Raw genomic sequence first — 13,033 nt, forward strand, 5'->3', positions numbered from 1 at the left:
TGTTAAGGGATATGAATCAACAGCCAGATGAGGAGATACACGGGGCAAGGTATGGGGAAAGGGCATGTGGAGCTTCCATGCCCTCTTGGAACTTGCCATTCTCCCCAAATCGCCATGTGTTCACTAACCTAGAAGCTCTCTGAACCCTGTCTTCTCGGGATTTTGTGGAGGTTTCCTTACACAGTCATGATTGACTAAATCATTGGCCACTGGTGACTGAATGTACCTCCAGCCTCTCTCCCCTCTCTGAAGGTTGGGAGGGGGGTTGGCACTTAAAGTGCTAACCCTCTAATCACACGGTTGGCTACACTGGCAACCAGCCCCCATCTTAAGGACTCTCCAAATAAAACCTTTACTGCTCTCATCACTTAGGAAATTCTAAGGGCTTTAGAGGAGCTTTGAGTCAGGAACTGTGGATTAAGACCAAATATATACGAGAAATATATTTTGGGTCACCTGAATGGCCATAAACATGCTTTTCTTCTAAATCACAATATCACACATTGCAACAAAAAAACAACAGTAAATTTTCATCCTGTAGGATCTTCTCCAGTTAAGTTCCCTATATTGACACTGATTACTCCAGTTCAGTCAGAATATTCTTGTTTATGTTGCATTCACACAATCCATCAAGAGGCTGGACAACATGGTGCTTATGGGCCAGGGATTTACGATCACACAGACATGGATTGGCTGTTTCACAGCAGTGTGACCAGGGAAAAACTGCTTATCCATTCCATGGCTCAGTTTCCTCACTTATGGATTACTTCATTCAAGAAGTATTTATTGAGCAAAGATAACATGCCAGGTACTATTCTGGGTATTAGGAATGTACTGATGAACAAAAGTCCCTGACTTCACAAAGTGTACGTTCCAGTGGGTAGACAGAAAATAACAGATGCATGTGTGAACATACAACACAGAGCAGGCTAAGGAAAGAGGAGATACGGAGGTCAAGTAAGAGCTGGGAGGAGGTGACTTGTAAGCAAATATGTGATGAAGTGGTGTGGTCTTCTGAGGAAAAGAGACACCAGAGCAAGAGGTAGGAAAGAAAAGGCAGATTTTGTGGACTGACTGTAAGTTACTGAGGGCTAATGAAAGGGTTTGGGGGGTTAGGGAGGGGCAGGAGCTTGAGACAGATCATAATCTCACAGAGCTGTTACGTCCAGGTGAAACTCTTCGGGGTTTGGCTTCTCGTGGTAAATACTGGAAACAAAGACACACAGGGCCAGATGACACTGGCATGACGGTGTCGTGGGGAGGCAAATAATAAGCTTTAATGCATTCTTCTTCTTGGGAGCTTGTAGTAGGTAGGGAGAGAATGTCAGGGGTGGGGAAGAGTCATTAACCAGAAACAAACCAGAACATGAGGAAAACGGCATCTACTTAATAGTGTTACTGTGGAGATTAAATAAGCTAATACGTGTAAAAGCATCTGATGTAGTGCTTGGGCCATTTTAAAAATTCAATAAGTGGCAGTTATTATTATGATCCATCCAAAAGTCAAGGAGTGTAATTATGGCATTTTTCAAACTCTTGAGAGTGTTCACAAGGCTCTTCCCTCACTCTGTCACAGGCATAGTGCTGACCTGGCGCGATTCATCCTATCCGTCAGAGGACACCTCAGAAGAGTAACCCAACCATCCATTTTGTCTTTACCTTCCAGTCATGTTTTTTTGCCCTGCCTGCTCCCCTACAAGTGACGCCGGTGCAAGAAAATGATGGAAGGAGCCTGATTACCAGCAGTGGTATTTTCCGGATTTCCACAGACGGTAGACAACTGAAGGATTCTTGAGCATCCCTGCTTTGGGCCTGTGGAGCCCCAGTAGTGTATCTCTCAGCCTGTGGCCAAATGGCCGTGAAAGTAGGCGGCTGCAACACGGTCAGCAAGCCTGATAACGTGATGAATAAGCCTCATCTTGTTCATTTCAAAACAGGAGAGGGCTATTTTATCCTTGCATGGGAAACTAGACTCCCAACCTTCTGGCGACCTTCCTGATTTGTCGGGTTTGGGTTCAGCAACAGGGGTGGCAGGTAAACAGGGAGCAGAGACATGCTGCAGACATTGGGCTCCAGTGTCCCCTCCATAACTCAGGGATGGTCAACTGTAGTTTCAGTACGTGTCAGCAGGATCGTACAGACCAAGGCTCCACAGAGCTGGGCACTCTATACATGTTGACGGCCAATCCTCCCACTCTGAGTGCGGAGTAGGCGAAGGAACTCAGAGCTTGTTGGGGACACACTGGGTTGGCGTTTCATTTCCTTGCCCTGATCTTCCATCATGAAAAAGTAAATACGTATGTAAAATTAACACTTAAATTTTTTTTTTTGTTCTGGTTAAGCCATGCTTGCTCTGCATCAATATTAAAGATCATTGCCAGGCTAATCAAACATTGTTCTCCTAACCCTTCCTGGAAGCAGCTGAGGAAACTGAATTTTTTAGTTTTCCGGTTCTCAGGACCAAACGGTCAAGGTGACGTTCATTTCCTGCCTTCTTGGTGTTTGTTTGTTTTCACTGTATTTTCCATGGTCTGAAATGATTTCACAGAGATCTTTGAATTGTAGTAAGTCAGTATTTTTTCCTTTGTTTTCCCTGCACCCTATACTCACTTGCTCTCCCAGAAGCAGATGGCTAGCGCTAGATGCGGACTCTGGGAGTCATTTAGCTCAATCCTCTCCCTATTGCCTAAAGAAGGGCAAGACCTCGACCTTTACAGGCACCTACTATTGCCAGGCACAGGACCTGTGTGACATTTTGCATAATTACCTCACTTACACCTCACAATCATTCTCTGGAGTGGATGCTGTTGCTTTCATGTTCTGGACAAGAAAACTAAAGCACAGAGAAATGAAATGACCTATGTAAGATCATACAGCTGAGACTCCAACCCAACTTCTAGAAGACGAGTCTCTCCTGTCCACCATCCCGGTCTGGCTCTGCCCTGCACCTGTTAACCAGATCCGACATTAGCTGGAAGTAGGCTTAAAGGCAAGGAGGGCTCCAGGGCAGATAGGACTCAGGGAGTTTAATTGAAGGTGAAATTCTGACAACTGTTACTAATATTTTATAGCTTTAATAGAGACATAAGTGGCAGACCAGAACATACCACTGGACTCGGATGGATTAGGAAAGGCTTTCAGCAGATTAAATAGAAAAAAATGGTTAACATTTTTATAAGAAAAGGGAGTACCCTTTCTAAACAGGAAGAACTGGCTTGATCAGAGCAGTTATATAATTCCTGACTTCTGTCAAGGCCCTCTCTTAACTAGATAAGTGATAGTCTTCACGATCTAGTCAGCAGTTCTTCTTAGATAATTTATGCAGAGATTATTTTTGCACTACAGGCATATCTTGTTTTACTGCACTTTGCTTTATTATGTTCCGCAGATACAGTGGTTTTTGTTTTTGCTTTTGTTTTTAACAAACTGAAGGTCTGTGGCAGCCCTGCATCGAGCAAGTCCATCAGTGCTGTTTTTGCAACAGCATTTGCTCACTTCAGGTCTCCGGGTCACATCTTGGTAATTCTTGCACTATTTCAAATGTTTTCATTATTATTAGATTTATTATGGCAATCTGTGACAAATGATATTTGATGTTACTATTGTAATTGTCGTAAGGTGCCACAAACTGTACCCATATAAAACAGCAAACGTGACTGATAAATGTGTTATGTTCTGACTGCTCCACCAACCAGCCGTTCCCCTCATCTCTCTCCCTCTCCTCGGGCCTCTCTGGTTCCCTGAGACACAATGTGTTGAAATTAGGCCAATTAATAACCCTACCAGAGCCTCCAAGTATTCAAGTGACAGGAAGAGGCACATGTCTCTCACTTTAAATCAAAAGCCAGAAATGACCTAAACTTAGTGAGGAAGGCATGATGAAAGCCGAGATAGGCCAAAAGCTGCCGAACAGTTAGCCAAGTTGTGAATGCAACGGAAAAGTTCTTAAAGGAAATTAAAGGTGCTGCTCCAGGGAACACACCAATGATAAGAAAGCAAAACAATCCTATTGCTGATATGAATAAAGTTTTAGTGGTCTGGATAGAAGATCAAACCAGCCACAACATTCTCTTAATGCAAGGCCGGACCCAGAGCCAGACCCCAACTCTCTTCGATTCTAAGAAGGCTGAAGGCGACACTAATGACTCTTTCCTAAAATAGGAACACTGGTAGGAAATGAGAGAAGCAATTAATTCTAGCAGGAGTTGTTTCAAGGGATTTAAGGGAAGAAGCCATTTCAGTAAATAAAAGTGCAAGGTAATGCAGCAAGTGCTGATGTAGAAGCTGTAGCAGGGTATCCAGAAGACCTACCTAAGTCAAGTCATGAAGGGGGCTCCACTAAATGAGATTTTCAATGTAGACAAAGCATCCTTCTATTGGATGAAGATGCCATCTAAGACTTTCACTGCTAGAGATACCTGGCTTCAAATACTGGGCTTCAAAGCTTCAAAGGACAGGAGGACTCTCTAGGAGCTGATCCAGCTGGTGACTTTAAGCTGAAGCCAATGCGCACTATTTTTTTTTTAAATATGTTTTTTAGTGTTTACTTATTTATTTTGAGAGAGAGAGAGAAAGAAAGAAAGAGAGAGAGTGCACAAGTGGGGAAGAGGCAGAGAGAGAGGGAGAGAGACAGAATCCCAAGTAGGCTCAGCACTGTCAGCACAGAGCCAAACGTGGGGCTTGAGCTCATGAACCATGAGATCGTGACCTGAGCTGAAATCAAGAGTCAGATACTTCACTGATGAGCCGCCCAGGCACCCTGCTCACTTATCATTCTGAAAGCCCTAGGCCTCTTAAGAATTTTGCTAAACCCACTCTGCTTGTGCTCTAGAAATGGAACCACAAAGCGTGGATTATAGCACATCTGTTCATAACATAATTTACTGAATATTTTAAGCCCACTGTTGAGAATTCCTGCTCAGAAAAAAGATTCTTTTCAAAATATTACTACTCACTGACATTGCACCTGGTCACCCAAGAGCCTGGAAGATGTAGAACAAGATTAATGTTGTTTCATGCCTAACACAACACATATAGATATAGATATATGGCTCCCCTGGTGGACCTGGGCAAAGTCCATTAAAAACCTTCTGGAAAGGATTCACCATTCTAGATGACATTAAGAACATTCATGATTCGTGGTCAAATTGTCAACATGATTTGGAGTTTGGAAGAAGTTGATTCCCACCCTCATGGATGGCTTGGAGGGGCTCAGGACTTCAGTGAGAGAAGTAACAGCAGGTGTGGTAGAAATAGCAAGAGAACTAGAATGGGAAGTGGAGCCTGAACATGAGACTGAATGGCTGTAATCATGATAAAACTTTCACGGATGAGGAATTGTTTATGAATGAGCATAGACAGTGGTTTCTTGAGATGAAATCTACTCCTGGTGAAGATGCTGTGAAGACTGTTGAAATGACAGCAAAGGATTGAGAATATGACATCAACTTACATGATAAAGCAGTGTCAGGGTTTGAGAGGATTGATTCCAATATTGAAAGTAGTTCTACTGTGGGTAAAATGCTTGCAAACAGCCTCATATGCTGCAGAGAAATCATTCATGAAAAGAAGATTCAATCAATGTGTCAAACTTCACTGTTGTCTTGTTTTAAGAAATTGCCTCCACAGCTATCACCCTGATCACTGAGCAGCAGTCAACATCAAGGCAAAACCCCCGACCAGCAAAAAAATTACAATTCACTAAGAGCTCTGATGATGTAGCATCTTTTAGCAATAAAGTGTATTTATTTTTTTAAATGTTTGTTTTTGAGAGAGAGAGAGAGAGAGAAAGCGTGGAGGAGGGGCAGAGAGAGAGAGGAACAGAGGATCCCAAACAGGCTCCACGCTACCAGCAGACGGCCGATGTTGGGTTTGGGCTCATAAACCACAAGATCATGACCTGAGCCGAAGTTGGACGGTCAACCAACTGAACCACCCAGGCGCCCTGACGATAAAGTATATTTAAATAAAGGCATTTGTACTGTTTGTTTTTTAGATATAATGCTATCACACACTTAGCAGAATATTAGTAGAGTGTAAACAGAACTTTTATATGCACTGGGAAACCAACAAAATTCATTTGACTTGCTTTATTGTGATATTTGCTTTACTGCTGTGGCCTGGAACTAAACCCGCAATATCTTTAACCTATGTATAAAGAAATGTTTATGAATTTTTATAGGGGATTATCTGATTCTTTAATTCTGAGTCAAAAGGATACATAAAAGCACTTGTTTCCGATATTCTGGTTGTGTATTCGTGTGTGTGTGTGTGTGTGTGTGTGTGTGTGTGTGTGTAAAGAGAGAGAGACACTAAGACAATGAAACAGAGGCAAAATGATAATATTCAACAAACTTAGATGCATTAAGTAGTTGTACTCTGTTGTGGTTAAACACGGTACTCTGCAGCCAAGCCTGGACTCTACACCTTGAATAAGCTGTCAAGGTTTTCCAAGGAACATGTGCTTCACTCTGTTTTCAGGTATTCAAAAGTTATTTTCCTTTCATTGTCCATCACACATTTATCAAAATCAGGGTGTTTTTTGAGGTTTTTATTGACTTCAATCTTTAGCTGAGTTTTGTTAATAAGTATGTTTCACTGCACTAATGACTCTCTCGTATTATAGACTCAGAAGACAGGTACCTTAGCAGGGGCTGAGAGAAGCAATGAGTTTATCCCAGTTCCATTCAGAGAGGACCCCTTTAAACCAGAAAGTAGAGGGAAAAAGACAGTCTCTTTAGCAAATGGTGCTGGGAGAACTGGACAGCAACATACAGAAGAATGAAACTAGATCACTTACACCATACACAAAAATAAACTCAAAATGGATGAAAGACCTAAATGTGAGACAGGAAACCATCAAAAACCTAGAGGAAAGAGCAGGCAACAACCTCTTTGACCTCAGCCACAGCAATTCCTTATTCAACATATCTCCAAAGGCAAGGGAACTAAAAGCAAAAATGAACTACTGGGACCTCATCAAGATTAAAAACTTCTGCACTGCAAAGGAAACAATCAACAAAACTAAAAGGCAACTGACAGAATGAGAAAAGATATTTGCAAATGACCTATCGGATAAAGGGTTAGCATCCAAAATCTATAAAGAGTTTACCAAACTCAACACCCGAAAAACAAATAATCCAGTGAAGAAATGGGCAGAAGACATGAATACATACTTTTCCAAAGAAGACATCCAGATGGCCAACAGACACATGAAAAGATATTCAATGTCACTTATCATCAAGGAAATACAAATCAAAGCCACACTGAGATACCACCTCATGCTGGTCAGAGTGGCTAAAATGAACAACTCAGGAAACTACAGATGCTAGTGAGGATGTGGAGAAATGGGAACTCTCTTGCACTGTTGGTGGGAATGCAAACTGGTGCAGCCACTCTGAAAACAGTGTGGAGGTTCCTCAAAAAGTTAAAAATAGAACTACCCCTATGACCCGGCAATAGCACTACGAGGAATTTATCCAAGGGATACAGGAGTGCTGATGCATAGGGGCACGTGTACCCCAATGTTTATAGCAGCACTTTCAACAATAGCCAAATTATGGAAAGAGCCTAAATGTCCATCATCAACTGATGAATGGATAAAGAAGATGTGATTTATATATACGATGGAATACTACTTGGCAATGAGAAAGAATGAAATCATGCCATTTGCAGCAATATGGATGGAACTGGAAGGTATTATGCTGAGTGAAATAAGTCAGTCAGAGAAGGACAGATATATGTTTCCACTCATATGTGGATCTTGAGAAACTTAACAGAAGACCATGGGGGAAGGGAAGGGGAAAAAATAGTTACAAACAGAGAGGGAGGGAGGCAAACCACAAGGGACTCTTAAATACAGAGAAGAAACTGAGGGTGGATGGGGGTGGGGGAGAGGGGAAAATGGGTGATGGCCATTGAGGAGGACACTTGTTGGGATGAGCACTGGTGTTGTATGTAAGCCAATGTGACAATAAATTATATTTAAAAAAATAAACCAGCAAGTAGAGAGATGACTCTATGCTAGCATTTCTCAGGCCTCCATATCACATTCACCCAGGGGCACTTGCCCAAAATGTATTCTTTCTAAAGCAGAATCTCGGGGTCCAGAATCCTGGAATATGCATTTGAAACAAGCTCCCATGTGATTCTGGTGCAAACTATAGCTTGTAAACCTCTGTTCTATACTATAAGAAGGGGTTGGCACCCCAACTACATTTATTCCTGCAAAAGGGGTCTGTGTGTGCTAAGGGAGAAGGAGATGTGGCTACCTGTGATCCATCAAAGGCCATCCTCTCTCTCATCCTGCAAGACCATTTTGGGGGCAGGAGTGCAGCTGAACTCATCTGGAGGGGTTTTTTAGTGAGTCTGAGCTTCCTACTAGCAGAGAGAACTGCCAGAACTCTGTTGGCTAGACTCTTTAAAATCAAGTAGCCTAAGATAGGGAGGAGACCTATCTTAAAGGACTTGAAGTTAGCTCCTTAATTATCTGTTAATGCTTTACAAAGGATTAGTTAACAGCATTCTGAGAGTAAGGACAGGAGACAGAGAAGGCACCTGAGGACAGAAAGGGACATTAAATAGGGAGGTAGCAGGTGTCCAGGCAGCATCTCTTCTGTCACTCAAAGTCATCTTAGCTGCCAAGGGGCCCCATTTCACCTGGGCTAAAAGAGCATCTGTGCAGACGTGGGGAATGGTTTGCTGCTTGCTTTTGGGCATAACAACCTGGGTTGTTGGGAAGGAGGACTTGCTGGACAAGCGGGACCTCAGTAGCGGGGCTGTGCCAGAGTCATCTCAAGGGCAGGGGCGACACGTTTTAATCTAGCAGGTAATCTGAGAAATATCCTGCCTGACCCAAAGCCAAATCTTGTTAAAGAAGAGATTCTCAACCACTCTGGAGAGAATACCAAACCCCTGGGTTTTCTAATTCAAATATGGAGCCCTTGTTTTTTGAAACAATAGTTTCTGTCTAATTGCGAACAAGATGGCGTCTCCGAGCAGTTGACAGTCCAAGGAAAGGGCATGACTCGAGGTGAGAGCATGGATTCTGGAGCCACACTGCCTGGGAGTGAATCCTGGCTCTGCCACTTCCTACCTGTGTGAACTGGTGGGAACTATTTCACCTCTCTGTGCCTCCGTTTCATCATCTACAAAAGGGGGATTCAAGCAGTGCTTTCGACATAAGGACTAAGTGGGGTAAGGCCTACAAAGCACTTAGAACTCAGCAAGTCCCTTATGCATATTTGCTATTTTTTTTCTTAGTCTCTCTGCCTAGGGTTGCCTCACAACAAATACCAAAAGATGGGTCTCAGAGCTGACGGGGGAAAAGAATCCTTGTGTCATCGGTACGGCTGATGTTCTTTCAAGATCAACAGTGGCTCTTTTGATTTCATTACAGTCTTCCCTCCTCCCCCAAACCCTGCGGAGGGCACTGCTGGGCCACGGTCCAGGCATCTTCTGTCGGGGCAGCAGGTTCTCAGGTCCCCTCTGAAGAGCCTTTTAAGGGAAAAGGACGTAGGCTGGCAGAAGAACAAACCCCTATTTTGTGTAGTTCAGCTACCAGGGCAAATATAATGCCCTCCAAATTATTTACTGGTAAAGCTTCCCAGGGCGAGACTGAAAATAAAATTCTGTTAGAAATCCACTCTAGGGTATGAAATAGAATTATCTCCACCAGGATTAAATCACACTTCCTGAGTCTGACAGAGCGTTTCCAGGGAGAGTGAGTGCCATGCAGCCTTTCAAGCCACATTGTCATTCCTGACTCCTGCCCCCACTGACTGTCAGCCCATTCAGCCTCGCCTGCCAGCTCTTTGCGGCTTGAGTCTTTGAAACAAGGAGCTGGGTCCAAAGACAAAACCGGGGTACTTTTGGTTGGGGGAAATGTTGGCAAGGGGAATTCTGGAGAAGAGCTGGAGCAAGGCACTCACTCACACACCTGACAGACGCAAAGTTTAAATTTGATGTGAATTACAATCAAGTGTGTTAAAACCCACGTTGCAGTTCTAATAGCTACCACCAGCCAATCACTCTGGGCTTCTCAACCTGCTATGACTTTATTAAGAAATTTCTTCACGAATTCAACAGTTATGGCCTGAGCAGAATGGGAAGCACGGTGTAATGATTACAGTATGGATGCTGCAGTTTCAGACTATTTCGGTTTGAATCTTATCTCAGCCATTTAGTAGTCATCAAACTTTGGGCAAGTCAATTTTTTTCCTTATGCCCCTATTTTCTTAGCCACAGAATGGGGCTAAAAAAAAAAAAAAAACCAAAAAACGGCAGGTAACTAACTCATAGGGTCGTTCTAAGGATTAAGTGAATTAACATGTATATGGAATTAGAATGATGCCTGGCATTTTTCTTGACACAGGGGCCTGGGAAGATGAGTGAACCACCAGGGAGCCTACAATCCATAAACACAGTACTGTATTCAGCTCCTATCATGTACTTTGCACAAAATGGGTGCACAGAAAAAGTCTTTGAGGGGTGGGGCGCCTGGGTGGCTCAGGTGGTAAAGTCCTACTCTTGGTTTCGGCTCAGGTCATGATTTCATGGTTTGTGGGATCAAGCCCTGCATTGGGCTCTGTGCCGACAGCATGGAGCCTGCTTGGGATTCTGTCTCTATCCCCCCCTCACTTGCTCACGTATGCGCACATGACATATTTCTCTCTGTGCCAAATTAAATAAATAAACATTAAAAAAAGTCTCAGGGAGAGTTGGCAGAAATTGCTGATTCACTATTGGATCTCTAGTGGTGCTGGGCAGTTTAGCATCACAAAATACCTCAAACAACAACAACAACAACAACAACAACAACAATGCTTTGTACACTGCTTCTATAAATAAGAACAAAAGCTTTGTAACATGTCATTAGTTAAAAACTATCCACTCCAATACTGAGTGTCTTTAAAAACTATGAAATGAACAGAAAAGTTTTAGTCTTTCAACAGAGGAAATAGTTTTTCACTGCCTTATATAATCACTTCTAAAATTTAAAGCATATGTTCACCATTGATATGCCAATAATGCTCTGCTACGAGGGACCAGAGCACTATGTTCAATCAGGAAAATCCTTTAGACAATATATAGATATAAAAGGGTGAGAAGAACATCATGGGCTGTTCTAAAGCCATAAAATCATTCCCCTCTCCTTCCCCTTCCACTTTGCAAGAGTATTCACTGATCTTTTCTTATTCAGTTTTTAGATCTTTGTTTTTAAAATCTAAGCGTTCTTGTAGCATCCTATAAAAACAGACTACAAGGAGAGAGCCTGTCGCAGGGACTGAATTCTTTCTAACCCAGGCAATTTAAGGCAAAAGAAGAATCCAATAAAAAAAAACCCCAGAGATAAAGATACAGTCCACGATACAAATAACATCTAGCAACGTATCTAATGAAGTACTTTTGCTAGATCTGTGTTTGAAAACAAAACAAAACAAAACTGGGTAGACATAATTATGCAAGAGTGAGGAGAGTTTATAACATCCTCACATTCTCGAAAGCATGTGGCCCCCAAATGTCCCTAACAGAGTGACTTCTTTTTCTGCCTTCCTTTCTCCTCTTCTCTCTTTGCAGTCAGTGCAGGCAAATCACTGTGTTATGCCAGACCCTGCAGCTCTGGCTGGGCAGGGGGTTCCTTCTCCAGCTCCCTCCTGGGGGAGTGGTCCACCCCTTTTATTGGCCAACTCCATCTTTCTTTTGGCTCCAACTGTCTTCCTAGGCTGGATTCCCCATTTTAACCCTCTACTCCTGCTGGGAAAGGGCCTCTGGCAGGACTACCATTTGAAATCCTGTAATTTTAAAAAACAGTCTTTTTATCTGATACAACTCTCTTTCCCCCTCTCACCCAAACCTTGCCAATTCTGTTCCTAAACCCTCTTCAATGTGGCCCTGCCCTTGATCTCCACTACCTGAGGTGAGCCTCTCACCTGACTCACTCAGAGCCCCCCACCTGTTTTCCCGGGCTTGCTTCCTCTTGCTCCTCCACTCCACTCTCCAAGTGCTGCTGCATGACTTCTTGCTAAAATACAAACCTGATCGTGTTGTCAGTTATCGTCAACAGACTCCTGCTTTATGTTCCTGCTGAACATAAAGTCCAAATGCCCTGAAAGATCTTTCCCGAAACTCCTTAGCTTCATCATTGTGGTTTCAAGGCTCACCTCAATTACTTTCTATAGTAAAAGAGAAACACATGATTATCATTGAAGTTAATATAACAACAATAAATGTGAGGAATCAAGACATATATTTCACAAATAATAATACCTGTTTGTGACTACATATTGTACTTTAGTGACCCTTCAGGTACAACCGGTTTTGTAGTTCTAAAGTAGACTTAATTGTTCTAAATGCTTTCTTTGTCCAAATTAATGAGTTTTTCTAAAACACATAAGCCAGGATTAGAAAAGATTTGGCCAGTGTGCGTATTGGAAATCAAAACTTTAGGACCGGTATTCCCACTTCCTTTTTTTTTTTTTTTTTTTTTTAACGGGGATGAGGAGGGGAGAAATGACCAAATTAGGGCTCAGAAAGAGAAGAGAGAGAGGGCAACAAAGACGTATCAGATTCCTGAATGACCATTTGTACTTCAGGCTGGTCCTGACCAAAGCAGGACAGTTTACAGGGACTCATATTCTTTGTAAATAGTATCTCATGTCATTCTAGTCCCCATGGCCACAGTAAGAGATGGGTATGATTGTCTGTATTCTACAGGGGAAGAAACACAGCAGCAATATTAATTTTGCTTATTATGGCAATCACTGATTAAGTGTAATGCTTACAGTTAAGAGGGAAAACTCACCCCTCCTGTTTCCCTGGATGGGAGAGTAAAGTGCCTTTTTCTCAGCCTTCTCACTCAACCCTTCCCTGGGGAGGAGGACTGCCAGGCTTGCCTGAGCAGTGAGTTTAGGAGAACAGACTAAGAATGCGCAGCCCTGCCAAGCCCATGGGCCTTTTCACTCTCGTCCCGCTAGCCCTTCTTCCACACCCACCCTTTACACTGGCTTGTGTGCTGGGTAGAGAAGAGAGGCAG

General features: G+C 42.9%; 1 protein-coding gene across 2 annotated transcripts in view; it reads right to left on the reverse strand.

The window, feature by feature from the left end:
- Window positions 1-13,033, reverse strand: part of ALG14 (ALG14 UDP-N-acetylglucosaminyltransferase subunit) — a 102,131-nt gene that overhangs the window by 10,716 nt on the left and 78,382 nt on the right. The window contains exon 4 of one of the 2 annotated variants that reach the window (XM_043575629.1): window positions 12,036-12,173. The exons of the other annotated variant lie outside the window; for it this stretch is intronic. Within the exon in view, the coding sequence (XP_043431564.1) occupies window positions 12,048-12,173 (126 nt within the window). The 3' untranslated portion in view covers window positions 12,036-12,047. The remainder of the gene's footprint in view (window positions 1-12,035; window positions 12,174-13,033) is intronic. 2 annotated transcript variants of the gene reach the window in all.

The sequence above is a fragment of the Prionailurus bengalensis genome, chromosome C1 (assembly GCF_016509475.1).
Source record: "Prionailurus bengalensis isolate Pbe53 chromosome C1, Fcat_Pben_1.1_paternal_pri, whole genome shotgun sequence".
Lineage (NCBI taxonomy): Eukaryota > Metazoa > Chordata > Mammalia > Carnivora > Felidae > Prionailurus > Prionailurus bengalensis.